We start from the raw sequence: 24,962 nt of genomic DNA, 5'->3' as shown, positions 1-24,962 counted from the left end.
ATTTTGATATCTTTGTTTCGGTCACTGGTGAAGGTATGTTAGTCATTTAGAAAACGAAGAAATCTAATTTTGATACCTGATCGTATGTTAATGTTGCAGTTCTCAGTCTTTCAAGTGCACAAGTGTCAACTTAATACACAACTTTATATTGTCAAGTTTCTTTACTTCTCATGTTAACGACTTCCAGACTCTGGAGTCTCATTTAAAACATTTACATAAAATCCTTCTCCGGGCATCTTTCCGCCGCCTTCAAGGAAAAAACACATCAATACAGTCTCGTATTCAGGATTCAACTCTTGACAGAGTTTATTCAATGTCTCTGCACTTTAATGTTCAATAACTGCACTTGTATTCATCCGGGGAACGCTTGTTATCGATAGAACTATATAAATACAAATTACTGACTATATTTAGACTTAGATTTTAACTAGAAGCTAATGAAGGCAATGTTTTACTTCAAATACTTCAATCGATCAAAACAGCTCAATAAAAAACAAACAAACAAGGTCGGATTTGTTAAAGTTGAGCTAAAGAGTGTGTGTGTGTTTGTTGTTATAATGCGTGACTCTATTGTATAATCAGTGTGTTTGTTGTTATGATGTGTGACTCTATTGTATCATCAGTGTGTGTTTGTTGTTATAATGCGTGACTCTATTGTATAATCAGTGTGTTTGTTGTTGTGATGTGTGACTCTATTGTATAATCAGTGTGTTTGTTGTTATGATGTGTGACTCTATTGTATAATGTGTGTGTTTGTTGTTATAATGCGTGACTCTATTGTATAATCAGTGTGTTTGTTGTTATGATATGTGACTTTATTGTATAAGCAGTGTGTGTGTGTGTTGTTGTGATGTGTGTCTCTATTGTGTAATCAGTGTGTGTGTGTTGTTGTGATGTGTGACTCTATTGTATCATCAGTATGTGTGTGTTGTTGTGATGTGCGACTCTATTGTATCATCAGTGTGTATGTGTTGTTGTAATGTGTGACTCTATTGTATCATCAGTGTGTGTGTTGTTGTGATGTGTGACTCTATTGTAATATCATTGTGTGTATGTTGTTGTAATGTGTGACTCTATTGTATCATCAGTGTGTGTGTTGTTGTGATGTGTGACTCTATTGTATCATCATTGTGTGTATGTTGTTGTCATGTGTGACTCTATTGTATAATCAGTGTGTGTGTTGTTGTGATGTGTGACTCTATTGTATCATCATTGTGTGTATGTTGTTGTCATGTGTGACTCTATTGTATAATCAGTGTGTGTGTGTTGTTGTGATATGTGACTCTATTGTATCATCAAAAGGCTTTCAGTTCAGTTAGAGAACACACGCATGTCCTTGTGTGTGTGTGTGTGTGTGTGTGTGTGTGTGTGTGTGTGTGTGTGTGTGTGTGTGTGTAGAGGGGGCAGAAACATGTTTGATATTGTTTATAAAAGCTCTCAGAGCAAAGACAGGAAATGGAAAAACAGTCCTTGTGAAGCGTCAGTCAAGCTGTGCTTGTGCAGCTACAGACGATGTTGCAATAGTTTGTTTTCTTTCACGACAGCTGTGACTCTTCATCACTTCACTGGCCTCAGTGTTTACGATCGTTCTCGTGTTCATGAGGAACATTTAATAGAGGATTAAGAGGATACAGTGAGTCCAGCAGTTTTTAAAGCTGATGTTTGGACATATTTTGGTTTGAAAACAAATGAAAGCAGTTACGACTTCATCAAGAGTCATGTGGTCTGTAAATACTACAACACCAGAGTCAAGTACTGGACAATACTACACATATATACTTGTTACTACACTATCAAAACACCAGAGTCAAGTCCTTGACAATACTACACATATATACTTGTTACTACACTATCACAACACCAGAGTCAAGTACTGGACAATACTACACATATATACTTGTTACTACACTATCACAACACCAGAGTCAAGTACTGGACAATACTACACATATATATACTTGTTACTACACTATCACAACACCAAAGTCAAGTACTGGACAATACTACACATATATACTTGTTACTACACTATCACAACTCCAGAGTCAAGTACTGTACAATACTACACATATATACTTGTTACTACACTATCACAACACCAGAGTCAAGTACTGGACAATACTACACATATATACTTGTTACTACACTATCACAACACCAGAGTCAAGTACTGGACAATACTACACATATATACTTGTAACTACACTATCACAACACCAGAGTCAAGTACTGGACAATACTACACATATATACTTGTTACTACACTATCACAATACCAGAGTCAAGTACTGGACAATACTACACATATATACTTGTTACTACACTATCACAACACCAGAGTCAAGTACTGGACAATACTACACATATATACTTGTTACTACACTATCACAACTCCAGAGTCAAGTACTGGACAAAACTACACATATATACTTGTTACTACACTATCACAACACCAGAGTCAAGTACTGGACAATACTACACATATATACTTGTTACTACACTATCACAACACCAGAGTCAAGTACTGGACAATACTACACATATATACTTGTTACTACAGTATCACAACACCAGAGTCAAGTACTGGACAATACTACACATCTATACTTGTTACTACACTATCACAACACCAGAGTCAAGTACTGGACAATACTACACATATATACTTGTTACTACACTATCACAACACCAGAGTCAAGTACTGGACAATACTACACATATATACTTGTTACTACACTATCACAACACCAGAGTCAAGTACTGGACAATACTACATATATATACTTGTTACCACACAATTATACAAAGACATCCAAAAAGAGCAAAACTGTTAATTCACAGTTTTGCTGAAAATATTTTTAAAATCTCATAGAATACAAATAATAAAGGGAAACTGCATATAGATTTGAGATGTTTAATTGTTGTGTTTGTTTTGTCTTTGCTTTTTATTCGTTTGAACAGTTAGTTTCTGTGGATACTTCTGTTGCTTCCTGTAAAGACAAGTGTGGTATTTAAATGTATAGTTGAAATTGTATTTTTCTTAACTATCCCGGACATTCGTTCATGACTTCTAAAATATTGCATTATATTTAATATTATCTCAAATAGAAAATGATAAATGTCAGTTATTTTAAACTCGTACATTATTATCGTTTGTCATTGTTCGGTCGACACTAGAATAAACATGAAAGAATAAACTGTCTTGGCGGTGAATAATGTCTCAGTCACGTCCAAGATCGTCGGACACTTTGACAGACGAGGACATGTTATCTGTGGAGCAGGAAGATCTCAGGAGTGGATCTGTGGTTCTGTCCGTCATCATCACAACGAGGCTCCCGTTCATACTCATGATCCTCCATGTGGATAATAGGATTACATCATTTACACCGAGGATCATGGGTAATCTTAAGGTCTGTCGTGTCGAGCCGAGGATTCCTTGAGGTGACTGCGTGTGAAGCAACATCTCATCATGAAACCTTCGGCCTCGCACTCATTTACCCGATTAAACATCGCATTCATTTGGGAACGACGGCCGTTGTTTACCAGGCACGGGGTCGCGCACGGGGTCGCGCACGAGGTCGTCGCACGACCCCAGATGGAGATGTTTGTGCTCCACAGATTTTTAGCTGCAAAAATTGTCCAAACAAAAGCATAAATAATTGAGCGGCGGCTCGGTGCCGTGTCAATAAAAGAGACGCAGTGATACACATCGCACTCGCTTGGGAAGATGCAGCCGCTCATCAAACATACATGTAAGAAACACTTCCACACACTGGAAGATATTTCCTTTATTTCATCACTATATTCATCCACTGATGCTGACCCTTGTTACGACGCTTGTTGTTACGCTATAGACGTCGCCATAGAAACAGAAAATGACCAGGAAGTGAGTGTCGACTCTCCAGCGATAGATACTTGTTGTTCTCAGAGATGTTGGGAAGTGAACTGTTTAAACGTTTGTTTGTACCATCAACACTTCTACAAAAAAATATTAGCGATGGCAAAGAAATAATTTGATAAATGTTCAACAAGAGCATGTTTTAAACTAGGGGTGCACGATATAGCGGAAAAATATTGATATCGTGATATCGGCACGTGTGATATACATATACATATTGAAAACATGTGATAATTTATCATTTTTTATTGGATAAATCAAACATTTATTAAACGCGTACTTCAACCAATCAGTGTCACATTCTGTAAAGTTGTCAATTTGTACTTCTATGTCTCGTTGTTGTTTACGTCTCCGTCCGTCTGTGAACTGTACAGCTTGTTAGGCTCGGTTGCTATGACGACGCGTCTTAGCTCAGTATATCCAGTCAAGTAATACTAACTTATGATCTAGTCAAACACTAGTGATCCAGTGAAGTAATACTAACTTATGATCTAGTCAAACACTAGTGATCCAGTGGAGTAATACTAACTTATGATCTAGTCAAACACTAGTGATCCAGTGAAGTAATACTAACTTCTGATCTAGTTAAACACTAGTGATCCAGTGAAGTAATACTAACTTATGATCTAGTCAAACACTAGTGATCCACTGAAGTAATACTAACTTATGATCTAGTCAAACACTAGTGATCCAGTGAAGTAATACTAACTTCTGATCTAGTCAAACACTAGCGATCCAGTGAAGTAATACTAACTTATGATCTACTCAAACACTAGTGATCCACTGAAGTAATACTAACTTATGATCTAGTCAAACACTAGTGATCCAGTGATGTAATACTAACTTATGATCTAGTCAAACACTAGTGATCCAGTGAAGTAATACTAACTTATGATCTAGTCAAACACTAGTGATCCAGTGAAGTAATACTAACTTATGATCTAGTCAAACACTAGTGATCCAGTGAAGTAATACTAACTTATGATCTAGTCAAACACTAGTGATCCAGTGAAGTAATACTAACTTATGATCTAGTCAAACACTAGTGATCCAGTGAAGTAATACTAACTTATGATCTAGTCAAACACTAGTGATCCAGTGAAGTAATACTAACTTATGATCTAGTCAAACACTAGTGATCCAGTCACTCGTCTCTTTCAACCTCCTTTGTTAAAGCAACATATTGTAAGAACTTTTCATCTCGTCTCAGTTGTTTTCTTAGAAGATCGTGAACTTCCAAACAAACCTGTCCGTCTTCAGCGTATGCTAACGAGCTAAGTTGTTAGCATCATTTATAAAGTGTTATGTGTGCGTCTTCACCGTATGCTAACGAGCTAAGTTGTTAGCGTCATTTATAAAGTGTTATGTGTGCGTCTTCACCGTATGCTAACGAGCTAAGTTGTTAGCGTCATTTAGAAAGTGTTATGTGTGCGTGTACAAGGATTTATTATTGATTTGGTGATATCACGACGCGCCGGCGGCTCCTCTCTGATGTCGCTCAGTTTGGCGGGAAACTGATGCAAGTCCCGCGAGACTGAGCGTTATAAGAGATATTTTTCTACCATCATGTCGACACTGAAGCGGAAATAAACGAAAGGGAAATATCATCGTTTTCCCTCTTTAACCCCCGGACCTACGCTACAGTACTTGCTCCTGCGCACGGCTGCACGTGCACGCGGCTACATTTTTAGGTGAAAGAAAAAAAATTCCCAATTCAAGACACCAATATTGAATATCGCACTTATTTTCAATATCATGCAGCCCTAGTTTTAACATTCATATACATTTCTACATCAACTTCATAAAAGGGCTCTTAACATAAATGTCTTTGATCGTCTCAAACTCAACTTGATGTCGTCGCCCGAGTTGAAACGTTTGTATCATCCTCAACTTTACATTCAGTATTAAAGCTGGTACGATACGAGTAACTCACGCTTCAATACTGTGGCCATTTGGCTCACCATAGTCATAATATCAGGATACTAAATATCTGCTACAATCCATATATATTGCAAGTGTAACCCATTGTATACATTTAATCATGTACATATAGCTGTGCATTGTTTACATTTATTCTTTTCAGATGATGAGGATTTTTTTTTGCATTTGTCTTTTATAAGTAAACTTATTTGTGGTGTTATTTTTGGAACTTTTATTATTTAATTATTGAACTGAAATTAAATTGGTGAATTCAGGTCCTGCAGAATAATAGTAGAGCAGCATCACTACACAAGATTTCATCAACGATATATCATAAAATGTGGCAGAAAGAGAAAAAAAAATACTCAATAAAAATATGAGAAGGAAAACGACTGTAGTTATTCCCAAGTTTCTTGCAACCAAAACATGAATAAACACAACAGGTGAACATATTAAAGTGAACGAACATCTGACAAATCAGAAGCAACTTGTTTTATGTAAACTTGGTTCAACAATTACTAAAATAACATTAGATATTAAATACAAATTAAATATTGAACACATTTAAGTACCTGGTGAATGGCAACGTTAACATTTTTAGAATATGAAATATATCTTGACACATTAAAGTGCTTTACTAAAATATTGTATATAAATCAAGAAAAATATTTCTGATACTAAACAGTAAGTAGTAACTTTTTTCATTTAAACTGAAGTTCGTTTCATTAATTTCTTAACAAAATAAGACATTTTAAATGAATAATTTCCTCGTGATATTAAACGAGGTTTCTTTAAAGAGTCGCTGTTATATTTAGTTATATTAAGTTATATTTACCGCCAAACAGTTAATACACAATATTGTATATCGTCGCGTCATCTGTCGTTTAAAGACATAAAATGTCCACGATATACAGTGAAAACTTACTAGATTCTTTTCTTTCTTTCTTTGTATTCTCAGTATTTTGTGTATTTTCTCCTGATTCTTCAGTTTTCTTCTTCACCCACCACTGCTTACGACCAATTTACCCACACTTACTGTGTTAGCGCCCCCACAGGAGAGGTTAAGTACTGACACTGTTAAAATGATAACTCCGTGATAACTTCTATAAAAATATCTATATTTGACGACAGATAATCGATTATTGCGACAGAGAGGACGAAAACACACCTCAATATCGATATGGTTTCCCCTCCATTATTTTATAGCATCAGATATTTCAGTATCTTTAAAGTATTCACAGTTTTTTGTGTTTTTCTTTTACACGGAAGATGATGCACTGTTTGTACCTTATGTTTTATGTGTATTAATATACAGTTTCAAATACAAAATCTGTATATTGGGATAAAATACTTAAAATTACTTTCAACCTGAACCATATATGCAAATTAAAAATAAAACCTCCTCCTGCAACACAACAAAAATGGCTGGAAAAACTATTTTGGAAGAGCTTGAAAAATGAAACCAGCTCATTGTCGGTCAATAGAAGAAATAATAATCATATTGATTGATTGTTTAACAAGACGTAGGAATGAAACTATGGACGATGACATCACGACGAGGACTCCCCGCTGAGAAGCGTTCGTAGCCTGACGTGTCAGCAGTCGTGTTTGATCCCAGAGCGTTGCTCACGATCTTATCAGTTAATATCATGTAATGAGTCAAATATCCGTTTCTTGCATCGTCGTGTAAAAACAGTGTCGTGCAGATGAATAATCTTCTGCCTCCACGACCACGTTTCTCACTCATCACACATTTCTACATCGTCCTCCTGAAGGTTCTTCTGTAAACAACTGGAACATGTGGGAGGATCCGGAGCAAAAGTTTACATATTTTCTCATGAACTAAACTCAACTCTGAACGTGTCGTTTCCAAATATTCTTGACGTGAATGATCAGTCGACACAGAATAACTCAAGATGAGAAACCTTGAAAACCACAGTGTGAGATTCCAGCTGAAGCCAAGAGTGTGACACTATCATCAATGTGTTGATGTTTGATGTGTGTGTTTGTAAAAACTCTCTGAAATATTGACATTAGAATATGATCTTAAGCTCCGCCCACTGAAAACACTTTGTTTTTCTGGAGATTAAATCTTGTTGACCATTACCACACCCACTCTGCTGTGATTGGTCAAGCATGGAGGTTTGTCACCACGCATAATCAATCGCCCCCACCTCCAAGGGACTCACTGTATAAACAAAGTGTGATTACAGCTGGAGGAGTGAAGCCATTATTACGTCATAATGGACTCTCGTAACCTCTTGTTTGTCGAGATGGATGGATGGATGGATGGATGGATGGATGGATGGATGGATGGATGGATGGATGGATGGATGGATGGATGGATGCATGGATGGATGGATGGATGGATGGATGGATGGATGGATGGATGGATGGATGGATGGATGGATGGATGGATGGATGGATGGATGGATGGATGGATGGATGGATGGATGGATGGATGGATGGATGGATGGGTGGATGCATGGATGGATAGATGCATGGATGGATGGATGGATGGATGGATGGATGGATGGATAGATGCATGGATGGATGAATGGATGGATGGATGGATGGATGGATGGATGGATGGATGGATGGATGGATGGATGGATGGATGGATGGATGGATGGATGGATGGATGGATGGATGGATGGATGGATGGATGGATGGATGGATGCATGCATGGATGGATGGATGGATAGATGCATGGATGGATGAATGGATGGATGGATGGATGGATGGATGGATGGATGGATGCATGGATGGATGGATGGATGGATGGATGGATGGATGGATGGATGGATGGATGGATAGATGCATGGATGGATGGATAGATGCATGGATGGATGGATGGATGGATGGATGGATGGATGGATGGATGGATGGATGGATGGATGGATGGATGGATGGATGGATGGATGGATGGATGGATGGATGGATGGATGGATGGATGGATGGATGGATGGATGGATGGATGGATGGATGGATGGATGGATGGATGGATGGATGGATGGATGGATGGATAGATGCATGGATGGATGGATGGATGGATTCTGAATAAAAATGCAATCATCTTCTCAAAGATGCTTCCAGTCATTGTCGGGGTCGATCAACCTTCCGAGGTCGAGGAAAAACTCTTTAGCTTAAAATGTGTCGCTTGAATCCGACACATCAAATTAAACCAAAACTTCTCCTCGTCAGTAAACACGAGTGAAGCGTCGGTCGACGGAACTGTCAGGTCGTGGGAGTTAAACCCGCATTAAACCCCGGGATGACAGACCGACATCACAGGCGGTCGCGGCTTTGTGTTAAATGACTGTCAATTTCCAATCGCACGGAGCCGAAGGCGTTCAATATTTACAGAACGACTGCGGCGAGACGGATCTGTTGTGTAATGAAAGCAGAAAATGAAAGTAACACAAAAGGCTCGACTGTTTCTCTGCAGCAGACAAAAAAGAGGCTCTTTTCTCAGCATCTTATTATTCCCGACTTGTTTTTTAAACATTCCTGCAGCAGTTCAAGCGACAACGATCCACGAACAGCAGCTTAAAAAGAAGCTTCGATGAGACCCTCGTGTCGGTCGACCTGCACAGCTGCCGTCGTAATGGGGCGTCCAGGTGACACGAAGTGACTGCCTTTCATCTTTCCCAGCACTGCAGGTTTCCAGGGCTTTCATGTATCGGCTAAACCATCCCAGTGATGGCGAGTCATTACGGTAAATGGGAGGAGAGGCTATGACTGGAAACCTTGACTGCTCCTCCTCCTCCTCCTCCTCGCGCCAGACGTTTTCACAACAATGTCATATTTTCCTTTTATGCGTTCTCTGGACTGAAGCGTTCTTCTTCCTCTCGCCGCTCCGTCCAAGGTCGGCCGGAGCTGCACTATCGACGGACGAGAACCCGGATCAACACAAAGGGCTCGAATTCAAATGCAATCTTGAGTCTGATGCGATCAGACGTGCAGACGTATCGTGTTTAGGAAGCAAATATGAACCATTTATCCTGATATAAAATTCAAGATATTAATAACTTTAAACCAACTGTAGCGCTCGATATTCCAACACTAATATAAAGTATACGCAAAGTTACATTTTTTTCTGGATCGTTCAGCCCTGTGCCAAATACATTTACCGTATTTTTTGTCATAGTTTGTCCGGGGGTGCGACTTATACTCTGGAGCGACTTATGTGTGAAATTATTACCACATTATTAGCAGTATATCATTTCACATGTTATTTTCACACTAAACCACAAGAGGGCGCTCTAGGCCTGTGTTGATCATTTCCACGTAGAAGAAGAAGCATCTTCTACCTCCGTACGAGGATGAAGAGTTATTTGGAGTTACACGGATGGTTTGGTAAACTTGTTAGTTATTTATGCTATAGTTCTCTGAATAACTCTTCATATGTTATGTTAACATACCAGGTTCTCACTTCATGTAACGTAACATTATTCTGTTGTTGCCTCTAGTTTTATTTTAAATTGTCTTTCAAGATCACATGTTTGTTCTTGGTGTTGGATTTTATCAAATCAATTTCCCCCAAAAATGCGACTTATACTCCAGTGCGACTTATATATGTTTTTTCCTTCTTTATTATGTATTTTATGTCTGGAGCGACTTGTGCTCCGGAGCCACTTATAGTCCGGAAGATACATTCATATATTAGGGTTGTCGACGTTTAAAATGTTTTCTACACGTGTGTAGTCTAGGGTTGTAACCGTTGCGTAACCGGGTACACGCAGTGTTGCTGTACAACTACTAGAGCAGGGGTCACCACAGTGTCCCTTGGACCTGTTGAACAATGTTTTTTTTGTTTCCAATCTTGTTGCCCGATTGGTATTTATTGAGTAATCGATAATGCGATCAGTTTATAAATGAACATAATTTATTATCCATAATATAAGTTGTTTTAAATGTGTGTTACTAACTGATCATATCTCTTTGGGTCACATGGTTGCTCTTATTGTAGTTTGCAGTTGCAAAAAGGTCGGTGACGCCAGGGATCTGTCTCCACTCAAAGAGCTCTTAATCCCATCGCAGCAAAGCCCTTCTGGTAATAATCAGACACAAATGATAAAGTGTTGTAGACGCACTTCAAATACTTAATTATACACAACAAAACAGGTGAATCACTGAATGTAAAGAATCGAATCACTGCAACTTATAAGCCTTATGTCTTGATTCTGGTTTTACTGAGTGACTTCGAACTGATGTATCGTCGTACATAACGCTCAAAATTATTAAAAAATATTACGGTAAACAACAAAGCCACACCGCAAGTCTCCGTAGTAACACGTCTCATGAAGTACTACTCAGAAGCCGTGGAATATTTCATCTCCAATTCACTAACAATACAACCCTGTGTACAAAAAACACGTACATGTGATCAAAATGTTAATCTTGTCGTTTCTTTTAACAATCGTTCATTAAAACAGTCGTCGCTGTCACAGTCTCGAAACTTTATTGACACCACAGTCTACCGACAGAACACACTCGCACCTCATCGGTCGACGGCGGCTCTCCGTCACTCGCAGTCATGAATATATTGAACGTGGAGGAGGAGAGGATAAGGATGAAAGATGGTTATTGATTTGTGGTCTGTGTCAGCGACTTAAGTAGCTACTGTGGATGGAAAGACTTGTTAGCTCAGAGTCAGCGAGCACGGGTTAGAATTCAACGGTAGCACATACTTCTATAAGGTAAACAAGTACTTGTAACACCATAATAAAGTAACTGGTATATTGTACTGGAGAATATGTGGAGGCTCAAGATGAAAAGAACCTCCCAAGATGATGCAAAAAGACCAAGACAAGGTCTTTAAGAAGTCCCAGATACAGACTGACAAGATGTTAATGAACAAGCTACCTGGACCTTGGCTCCGTGGATGTGGTTGTGGTCGTGGTGGACGTAGATACTGAGCCACAGCAACGTCGAGAACATGAACACGAACCATAGCAGCTCAAAGAAGTTCTAGAAAAAGCCTCTGAACACTCATAACCCTCAGGTTTCCTGGAGAAACTGATTCTTCTCTCGAAGCACAGTTCAGTTCCAGGAAGAGCCGAGATCCTCGAGCCGCCGGAGCTTCTGGTCAAAGACTGAATGGACTTCAAATAAAACTATAAAACTGAACATTTAGAAATGTTTCAAATCGCTGTCCATTAATAATACTATGACTCGTTCAACGCTACTTTTATTTTTGAAGATCTTTGTTTGAATACTTTTTTTTTTTAGTATTTTATATGACGTTTCTAAATAAAATGTATATTAAATTAAATATTACACAATTTATTTACCGTCATTCTCAATGTCATTTCTTTATCAGGAATTTTTATACATTTATTTTCCTTGAAATCTTTGTTTCAACATATTATTTTCCTCTTTTTTTGCCTTTTATTGGTTATTTTTATGGGTTTTTGTTTATATAATTCTTTAAATAAATGTTTATAAAATAATGATACATTAAATTATTCCAATAAAATAAAATGACAGCATAATAACTTTGTTGTTCTGGAGATGAAATCTCTTTATAAAGTAATAAGTGTAAAACATGGTCGTGATGATTTTAATGGGTTTTGGTTTTTTATTCTTAAACACATTTTATCGTTTGGCATGAAAACAAATAGCTTTGGATGTATTTTATTTGAAGTTGTAAAATATATTAAATATGCAATGTTTTTATATTCAGAATATTTTAATTAAATGATTTTTAAAATGTAAATTATCATAAAACTTATTTAAGATCGAATGTCCTTAAATGATTATTATTTTAAGTTTCCTTTTTTTTTCATATTTTAGTCTTTATTTTGACAGGAACTCAGAAACAACTTTATTAGTCAATTATATAATGACAATCAATCTGACATGTCTATTGTTTTTCAACAATAAACAGAAAAAAGTATTAGAAACCAACATTAGTAGCTAACGCTAACTAGCTTATAGTACCAAGCTAGTTAGCATTAGCTACACAGGCTAACACACGATTGAATTATTTATATTTCAATTTTTAATTTAATGAAACATTTAACGTCTTACCTTAAATTCCTCCAGAATTTTGTAGGTTTTCGCTCGATACTCGCAAAAGTTCTTCACCTCCTTGCACTCGGGGCAGCAGCCGTTGTGCTCCACCTTGGTGCACTTGGGGTGCAGTTTGGGGCACTCTGGCTGGTCGCACACGGGCCCGTCCTCCGTGCACTCGCAGGGGCAGTTGGAGTGACCCGGGTAGAAACGCTCGCCCAGCTTGTAGACGAAGCCGCTGTCGTCCACGCATCCCTTGCCCCGGTAGTCGTCGAACACCAGGGTGTCGCCCGGCGTCCGCTCGGCCTCGTCGCCGCCGTAATCCTCGGGGCTGGAGAGCGAGGCCGGAGCCACGGAGCCCAGGGTCAGCAGCAGCCATGAGGCCCGGAGCAGCAGCAGCTCCATCCTTGCAGGGCAGCACCGACGTGAAGAACAGACGACTGACGTTCATCCACAGACGCTTCTGCTCTGAGGGTCCGTCCTGAGCTCAGGCTCCTTCTTCTTCATCTCCTTCATCATCGACACTTCTGAGGAGAGACATCAGATTATCATCTTCATCTTCATCATCTCCTTTATCATCGACACTTCTGAGGAGAAACATCAGATTATCATCTTCATCTTCTTCATCTCCTTCATCATCGACACTTCTGAGGAGAAACATCAGATTATCATCTTCATCATCTTCATCTTCCTCATCTTCATCTCCTTCATCATCGACACTTCTGAGGAGAAACATCAGGTTATCATCTTCATTTCCTTCATCACCATTAACATCATTATCATCATCATTGTCATCCTCTTCATAATCTTTATCTTCATCTTCATCTTCATCTTCATCTTCATCTTCATCTTCATTTTCATCTTCATCATCGTCAACATCATCAACAACATCATCGTCACTTTTAGAGAGAAACACAACATATTATCATCATCATCATCACTTCTAGAGAGAAACACCACAGATTATCTTCATCATCATCATCATCACTTCTAGAGAGAAACACCACAGATTATCTTCATCATCATCATCAACACTTCTAGAGAGAAACACCACAGATTATCTTCATCATCATCATCATTGTGACTTTTAGAGAGAAGCACCACAGATTATCTTCATCATCATCATCAACACTTCTAGAGAGAAACACCACAGAATATCTTCATCATCATCATCATCATCATCATCATCATCACTTCTAGAGAGAAACACCACAGATTATCTTCATCATCATCATCAACACTTCTAGAGAGAAACACCACAGATTATCTTCATCATCATCATCATTGTGACTTTTAGAGAGAAGCACCACAGATTATCTTCATCATCATCATCATCGTCACTTCTAGAGAGAAACATCACAGATTATCTTCATCATCATCATCACTTCTAGAGAGAAACCCCACAGATTATCTTTATCATCATCATTATCATCATCTTCATCATCATCACTTCAATAGAAAAACACCACAGATTATCTTCATCATGATCATCATGATCATCATCATCATCACTTCTAGAGAGAAACACCACAGATTATCTTCATCATCATCATCATCATCATCACTTCTAGAGAGAAACACCACGGATTATCTTCATCATCATCACCTCTAGAGAGAAACACCACAGATTATCTTCATCATCATCATCATCATCATCCTCACTTCTAGAGAGAAACACCACAGATTATCTTTATCATTTTTCATCAACATCATCATTGTCGTTACTTCTACAGAGAAACATCACAGATTATCTTCACCGTCATCACTTCTAGAGAGAAACACCACAGATTATCTACATCATTATCATCATCATCATCATCATCATCGTCACTTCTAGAGAGAAACATCACAGATTATTTTTATAATTTTTCATCAACATCATCATTGTCGTTACATCTAGAGAGAAACACCACAGATTATCTTCATCGTCATCATCATCATCAACATCATCTTCATAATTATCACTTCTAGAGTGAAACACCACATATTATTTTCATCATCGTCACTTCTAGAGAAAAACACCACAGATTATCTTCATCATCATCATCATCATCATCATCATCATCATCATCATCATCATCATCATCATAATCATCATCATCATCATCATCATCATCATCACTTCTAGAGAGAAACACCACAGATTATCTTCATCATCATCATCACTTTTAGAGAGAAACACCACAGATTATCTTCATGATTATCATCATCATCATCGTCACTTCTAGAGAGAAACATCACAGATTATCTTCATCATCATCATCATCATCACTTCTAGAGAGAAACCCCACAGATTATCTTTATCATCAGCATTATCATCATCGTCATCATCATCACTTCAATAGAAAAACACCACAGATTATCTTCATCATCATCATCATCATCATCATCATCATCACTTCTAGAGAGAAACACCACGAATTATCTTCATCATCATCACTTCTAGAGAGAAACACCACAGATTATCTTCATCATCATCATCATCATCATCACTTCTAGAGAGAAACACCACAGATTAACTTCATCATCATCATCATCATCATCATCATCATCATCATCATCATCATCATCATCATCATCATCATCATCATCATCACTTCTAGAGAGAAACACCACAGATTAACTTCATCATCATCATCATCATCATCATCATCATCACTTCTAGAGAGAAACACCACAGATTATCTACATCATTATCATCATCATCATCATCACTTCTAGAGAAAAACATCACAGATTATCATTATCATTTTTCATCAACATCATCATCATTATCATTTCTAGAGAGAAACACCACAGATTATCTTCATCATCATCATCACTTCTAGAGAGAAAGACAACAGATTATCTTCATCATCATCATCACTTCTAGAGAGAAACCCCACAGATTATCTTTACCATCATCATTATCATCATCTTCATCATCATCACTTCAATAGAAAAACACCACAGTTTATCTTCATCATGATCATCATGATGATCATCATCATCACTTCTAGAGAGAAACACCACGGATTATCTTCATCATCATCACTTCTAGAGAGAAACAGCACAGATTATCTTCATCATCATCATCACTTCTAGAGAGAAACACCACAGATTATCTTCATCATCATCACCTCTAGAGAGAAACACCAAAGATTATCTTCATCATCATCATCATCATCATCACTTCTACAGAGAAACACCACAGATTATCTACATCATTATCATCAGCATCATCATCATCGTCACTTCTAGAGAGAAACATCACAGATTATCTTTATAATTTTTCATCAACATCATCATTGTCGTTACTTCTAGAGAGAAACACCACAGATTATCTTCATCATTATCATCACTTCTAGAAGGAAAAACACCACAGATTATCTTCATCATCATCATCATCATCATCATCATAATCATCATCATCATCATCAACATCATCTTCATAATTATCACTTCTAGAGTGAAACACCACATATTATTTTCATCATCATCATCATCGTCACTTCTAGAGAAAAACACCACAGATTATCTTCATCATCATCATCACTTCTAGAAGGAAAAACACCACAGATTATCTTCATCATCATCATCATCATCATCATCATCATAATCATCATCATCATCATCATCATCATCATCGTCACTTCTAGAGAAAAACACCACAGATTATCTTCATCATCATCATCACTTCTAGAAGGAAAAACACCACAGATTATCTTCATCATCATCATCATCATCATCATCATCATCATCATCATCATCATAATCATCATCATCATCATCATCATCATCATCATCATCATCATCACTTCTAGAGAGAAACACCACAGATTATCTTCATCATCATCATCACTTTTAGAGAGAAACACCACAGATTATCTACATGATTATCATCATCATCATCGTCACTTCTAGAGAGAAACATCACAGATTATCTTCATCATCATCATCACTTCTAGAGAGAAACCCCACAGATTATCTTTATCATCATCATTATCATCATCTTCATCATCATCACTTCAATAGAAAAACACCACAGATTATCTTCATCATGATCATCATCATCATCATCATCATCACTTCTAGAGAGAAACACCACGAATTATCTTCGTCCTCATCACTTCTAGAGAGAAACACCACAGATTATCTTCATCATCATCATCATCATCAACATCATCACTTCTAGAGAGAAACACCACGGATTATCTTCATCATCATCACCTCTAGAGAGAAACACCACAGATTATCTTCATCATCATCATCATCATCAACATCATCACTTCTAGAGAGAAACACCACGGATTATCTTCATCATCATCACCTCTAGAGAGAAACACCACAGATTATCTTCATCATCATCATCATCATCATCATCATCATCATCATCATCATCATCATCACTTCTAGAGAGAAAGACAACAGATTATCTTCATCATCATCATCACTTCTAGAGAGAAACCCCACAGATTATCTTTACCATCATCATTATCATCATCTTCATCATCATCACTTCAATAGAAAAACACCACAGTTTATCTTCATCATGATCATCATGATGATCATCATCATCACTTCTAGAGAGAAACACCACGGATTATCTTCATCATCATCACTTCTAGAGAGAAACAGCACAGATTATCTTCATCATCATCATCACTTCTAGAGAGAAACACCACAGATTATCTTCATCATCATCACCTCTAGAGAGAAACACCAAAGATTATCTTCATCATCATCATCATCATCATCACTTCTACAGAGAAACACCACAGATTATCTACATCATTATCATCAGCATCATCATCATCGTCACTTCTAGAGAGAAACATCACAGATTATCTTTATAATTTTTCATCAACATCATCATTGTCGTTACTTCTAGAGAGAAACACCACAGATTATCTTCATCATTATCATCACTTCTAGAAGGAAAAACACCACAGATTATCTTCATCATCATCATCATCATCATCATCATAATCATCATCATCATCATCAACATCATCTTCATAATTATCACTTCTAGAGTGAAACACCACATATTATTTTCATCATCATCATCATCGTCACTTCTAGAGAAAAACACCACAGATTATCTTCATCATCATCATCACTTCTAGAAGGAAAAACACCACAGATTATCTTCATCATCATCATCATCATCATCATCATCATCATCATAATCATCATCATCATCATCATCATCATCATCGTCACTTCTAGAGAAAAACACCACAGATTATCTTCATCATCATCATCACTTCTAGAAGGAAAAACACCACAGATTATCTTCATCATCATCATCATCATCATCATCATCATCATCATCATCATCATCATCATCATCATCATAATCATCATCATCATCATCATCATCATCATCATCATCATCATCATCATCATCATCACTTCTAGAGAGAAACACCACAGATTATCTTCATCATCATCATCACTTTTAGAGAGAAACACCACAGATTATCTACATGATTATCATCATCATCATCGTCACTTCTAGAGAGAAACATCACAGATTATCTTCATCATCATCATCACTTCTAGAGAGAAACCCCACAGATTATCTTTATCATCATCATTATCATCATCTTCATCATCATCACTTCAATAGAAAAACACCACAGATTATCTTCATCATGATCATCATCATCATCATCATCATCACTTCTAGAGAGAAACACCACGAATTATCTTCGTCCTCATCACTTCTAGAGAGAAACACCACAGATTATCTTCATCATCATCATCATCATCAACATCATCACTTCTAGAGAGAAACACCACGGATTATCTTCATCATCATCACCTCTAGAGAGAAACACCACAGATTATCTTCATCATCATCATCATCATCAACATCATCACTTCTAGAGAGAAACACCACGGATTATCTTCATCATCATCACCTCTAGAGAGAAACACCACAGATTATCTTCATCATCATCATCATCATCATCATCATCATCATCATCATCATCATCATCACTTCTAGAAAGAAACACCACAGATTATCTACATCATTATCATTATCATCATCATCATCGTCACTTCTAGAGAAAAACATCACAGATTATCTTCATCATCATCATCATCATCTTCATAATTATCACTTCTAGAGTGAAACAGCACAGATTATCTTCATCATCATCATCACTTCTAGAGAGAAACACCACATATTATTTTCATCATCATCATCATCGTCACTTCTAGAGAAAAACACCACAGATTATCTTCATCATCATCATCATCATCATCATCATCATCATCAATTCTAGACAGAAACAACACAGATTATCTGTGAGAAACATCACAGATTATCTTCATCTTCATCATCACTTCTAGAGAGAAACCCCACATATTATCTTCATCATCTTCATAATCATCACTTCTAGAGTGAAACACCACAGATTATCTTCATCATCATCATCATCATCTTCATAATCATCACTTCTAGAGTGAAACACCACAGATTATCTTCATCATCATCACTTCTAGAGAGAAACACCACAGATTATCTTCATCATCATCATCATCACTTCTAGAGAGAAACCCCACAGATTATCTTTATCATCATCATCATCTTCATCATCATCACTTCAATAGAGAAACACCACTGATTTTCTTCATTATCATCATCATCATCATCATCATCATCATCATCATCATCATCATTATCATCACTTCTGGAGAGAAACACCACAGATTATCTTCATCATCATCACTTCTAGAGAGAAACACCACAGATTATCTTCATCATCATCATCATCATCACTTCTGGAGAGAAACACTACAGATTGTCTTCATCATCATCATCATCATCATCATCACTTCTAGAGAGAAACATCACAGATTATCTTCATCTTCATCATCACTTCTAGAGAGAAACACCACAGATTATCTTCATCATCATCATCAATTCTAGACAGAAACACCACAGATTATCTTCATCATTATCATCATCACTTCTAGAGAGACACACCACAGATTATTTTCATCATCATCATCATCACTTCTGAAGAGAAACACCACAGATTATCTACATCATTATCATCATCATCATCATCATCACTTCTAGAGAGAAACATCACAGATTATCTTTATCATTTTTCATCAACATCATCATTGTCGTTACTTCTAGAGAGACACACCACAGATTATCTTCATCATCATCATCATCATCACTTCTAGAGAGAAACACCACAGATTATCTTTATCGTCATCACTTCTAGAGAGAAACACCACAGATTATCTTCACCGTCATCACTTCTAGAGAGAAACACCACAGATTATCTTCATCATCATCATCACTTCTAGAGAGAAACACCACAGATTATCTTTATCGTCATCATCATCATCACTTCTAGATAGAAACACCACAGATTATGGTCATCATCATCATCACTTCTAGAGAGAAACACCACATATTGTCTTCATCATCATCATCATCATCATCGTCACTTCTAGAAAGAAACACCACAGATTATCTTCATCATCATCATAATCATCATCAGTTCTAGAGAGAAACACCACAGATTAATTTAATCATCATCATCATGATCATTTCTAGATAGAAACACCACAGATTATCTTTATCATCATCATCAACATCACTTCTAGAGAGAAACACCACAGATTATCTTCATCATCATCATAATCATCGTCAATTCTAGAGAGAAACACCACATATTATCTTCATCATCGTCACTTCTAGAAAGAAACACCACAGATTATCTTCTTCATCATCATAATCATCATCAGTTCTAGAAAGAAACACCACAGACTACCTTAATAATCATCATCATCATCACTTCTAGAGAGAAACACCACAGATTATCTTCATCATCATAATCATTGTCACTTCTGGAGAGAATCACCACAGATTATATTCATCATCATCATCATAATCATTGTAACTTCTAGAGAGAAACACCACAGATTATCTTTATCATCATCATCATCATCATTGTCAATTCTAGAGAGAAACACCACAGATTATCTTTATCATCATCAACATTAACACTTCTAGAGAGAAACACCACAGATTATCTTCATCATCATCATAATCGTCGTCAATTCTAGAGAGAAACACCACAGATTATTTGATTCATCATCATCATGATCACTTCTAGAGAGAAACACCACAGATTATCTTCATCATCATCATCACTTCTAGAGAGAACACCACAGATTATTTTCATCATCATCATCATCGTCACTTCTAGAGAGAACACCACAGATTATCATCATCATCATCATCATCATCATCATCACTTCTAGAGAGAAACACCACCGATTATCTTCATCATCATCATCATCATCACTTCTAGCGAGAAACACCGGAGATTATCTTCATCATCATCATCACTTCTAGAGAGAAACACCACGTATTATCTTCATCATCATCATCACTTCTAGAGAGAACACCACAGATTATTTTCATCATCATCATCATCGTCACTTCTAGAGAGAACACCACAGATTAACATCATCATCATCATCATCATCATCATCATCATCATCATCATCATCATCATCACTTCTAGAGAGAAACACCACCGTTTATCTTCATCATCATCATCATCATCACTTCTAGAGAGAAACACCACAGATTGTCTTCATCATCATCATCATCATCATCACTTCTAGAGAGAAACACCACAGATTATCTTTATCATCATCATCATCATCACTTCTAGAGAGAAACATCACAGATTATTTGAATCATCAACATCATTTTCACTTCTAGAGAGAAACACCACAGATTATTTTCATCATCATCATCACTTCTAGAGAGAACACCACAGATTATCTTCTTCGTCATCATAATCATCATCAGTTCTAGAAAGAAACACCACAGATTATCTTCATCATCATCATAATAATCGTCAGTTCTCGAGATAAACATCACAGTTTATCTTCATCATCATCATCATCGTCACTTCTAGAAAGAAACACCACAGATTATCTTCATCATCATCATAATCATTATCGGTTCTAGAGAGAAACACCACAGATTATCTTCATCATCATCATCATAATCGTTGTAACTTCTAGAGAGAAACACCACAGATTATCTTTATCATCATCATCATCATCATCGTCAACTCTACAGAGAAACACCACAGATTATCTTTAACATCATCAACATTAACACTTCTAGAGAGAAACACCACCGATTATCTTCATCATCATCATCATCATCATCACTTCTAGCGAGAAACACCAGAGATTATCTTCATCATCATCATCACTTCTAGAGAGAAACACCACAGATTGTCTTCATCATCATCATCATCATCATCACTTCTAGAGAGAAACACCACAGATTATCTTCATCATCATCATCATCATCACTTCTAGAAAGAAACATCACAGATTATTTGAATCATCATCATGTTCACTTCTAGAGAGAAACACCACAGATTATTGTCATCATCATCATCGTCACTTCTAGAGAGAACACCACAGATTATAGTCATCATCATCATCACTTCTATAGAGAAACACCACAGATTATCTTCTTCGTCATCATAATCATCATCAGTTCTAGAAAGAAACACCACAGATTATCTTCATCATCATCATAATAATCGTCAATTCTCGAGATAAACATCACAGTTTATCTTCATCATCATCATCATCGTCACTTCTAGAAAGAAACACCACAGATTATCTTCATCATCATCATAATCATCATCAGTTCTAGAGAGAAACACCACAGATTATCTTCATCATCATCATAATCATCGTCAATTCTAGAGAGAAACACCACAGATTATTTGAATTATCATCATCATGATCACTTCTAGAGAGAAACACCACAGATTATCTTCATCTTCATCATCATCATCACTTCTAGAGAGAACACCACAGATTATTTTCATCATCATCATCATCGTCACTTCGTGAGAGAACACCACAGATTATCATCATCATCATCATCACTTCTAGAGAGAAACACCACAGATTATCTTCATCATCATCATCATCACTTCTAGCGAGAAACACCAGAGATTATCTTCATCATCATCATCACTTCTAGAGAGAAACACCACGTATTATCTTCATCATCATCATCACTACTAGAGAGAAACACCACAGATTGTCTTCATCATCATCATCATGATCACTTCTAGAGAGAAACACCACAGATTATCTTTATCATCATCATCATCATCACTTCTAGAGAGAAACACTACAGATTATTTTCATCATCATCATCATCGTCACTTCTAGAGAGAACACCACAGATTATCATCATCATCATCATCATCACTTCTAGAGAGAAACACCACAGATTTTCTTCATCATCATCATCATCATCGTCACTTCTAGAGAGAAACACCACAGATTATCTTCATCATCATCATCATCATCATCACTTCTAGAGAGAAACATCACAGATTATTTGAATCATCATCATCATGATCACTTCTAGAGAGAAACACCACAGATTATCTTCATCATCATCATCATCATCACTTCTAGAGAGAAACACCACAGATTATCTTCATCATCATCATCATCATCACTTCTAGAGAGAAACACCACAGATTATTTTCATCATCATCATCATCACTTCTAGAGAGAAACACCACAGATTATTTTCATCAACATCATCGTCACTTCTAGAGAGAAACACCACAGATTATCTTCATCATCATCATCATCATCGTCACTTCTATAGAGAAACACCACAGATAATCATCATCTTCATCATCGTCACTTCAGAGAGAAACACCAAAGATTATCTTCCTCATCATCATCGTCATTTATCGAGAGAAACACTACAGATTATCTTCATCATCATCATCATCTTCGTCAATTCTAGAGAGAAACAACACAGATTAATTTAATCATCATCATCATGATCACTTCTATTGGGAAACACCACAGATTATCTTCATCATCATCGTCACTTCTAGAGAGAAACACCACAGATTATCTTCATCATCATCATCATCTTCGTCAATTCTAGAGAGAAACAACACAGATTAATTTAATCATCATCATCATGATCACTTCTAGTGAGAAACACCACAGATTATCTTCATCATCTTCATCATTGTCACTTCTAGACAGAAACACCACAAATGATCTTCATCATCATCATCATCACTTCTAGAGAAAAACACCACAGATTATCATCATCATCACTTCTAGAAAGAAACACCAAAGATTATCATCATCATCATCATCATCATCATCATCATCATCATCACTTCTAGCGAGAAACACCAGAGATTATTTTGATCATCATAACTTCTAGAGAGAAACAGCACAGATTATCTTCATCATCACTTCTAGAGAGAAATACCACAGATTATCTTCATCATCACATCATCATTTCTAGAAAGAAACACCACAGATCATCATCATCATCATCATCATCATCATCATCATCATCATCATCACTTCTAGAGAGAAATACCACAGATTATCTGCATCATCATCACTTCTAGAGAGAAACACCACAGATTATCTTCATCATCACATCATCATTTCTAGAAAGAAACACCACAGATTATCATCATCATCATCATCACTTCTAGAGAAAAACACCACAGATTTTCTTCATCATCATCATCGTCACTCCTAGAGAGAATCACCAGAGATTATGTTCATCATTATCATCACTTCTAGACAGAACACCAAAGATTATCTTCATTATCGTCACTTCTAGAGAGAAATACCACAGATTATCGTCATCATCATCATCATAACTTCTAGAGAGAAACACTACAGATTATCTTCATCATCATCACTTCTAGCGAGAAACACCACAGATTATATTCATCATCATCACTTCTAGAGAAAAAAACCACAGATTATCATCATCATCACTTCTAGAGAGAAACACCACAGATTATCTTCATCATGATCATCCGTGTCACTTCTAGAGAGAAACACCACAGATTATCTTCATCATTTTCATCATCATCTTCACTTCTAGAGAGAAACACCACAGATTATCTTCATCATTTTCATCATCATAATCATTTATAGAGAGAAACACCACAGATTATCTTCATCATCATCATCATCATCATCATCATCATCATCATCATCATCATCATCACTTCTAGAGAGAAACACCACATATGATCTTCTTCATTATCTTCAT

At 36.8% G+C, this 24,962-nt stretch overlaps 1 protein-coding gene across 1 annotated transcript in view; it reads right to left on the bottom strand.

The window, feature by feature from the left end:
- vwc2l (von Willebrand factor C domain containing 2 like) overlaps positions 1–24,962 on the bottom strand; it is a 46,208-nt gene that overhangs the window by 16,323 nt on the left and 4,923 nt on the right. The window contains exon 2 of the mRNA XM_087804085.1: positions 12,854–13,362. Coding sequence (XP_087660211.1) covers positions 12,854–13,240 — 387 coding nt within the window. The 5' untranslated portion in view covers positions 13,241–13,362. The remainder of the gene's footprint in view (positions 1–12,853; positions 13,363–24,962) is intronic.

The sequence above is a fragment of the Callionymus lyra genome, chromosome 12 (genome assembly GCF_982586985.1).
Source record: "Callionymus lyra chromosome 12, fCalLyr1.hap1.1, whole genome shotgun sequence".
Classification (NCBI taxonomy): domain Eukaryota; kingdom Metazoa; phylum Chordata; class Actinopteri; order Syngnathiformes; family Callionymidae; genus Callionymus; species Callionymus lyra.
This window is presented reverse-complemented; position numbering and strand designations above follow the sequence as displayed.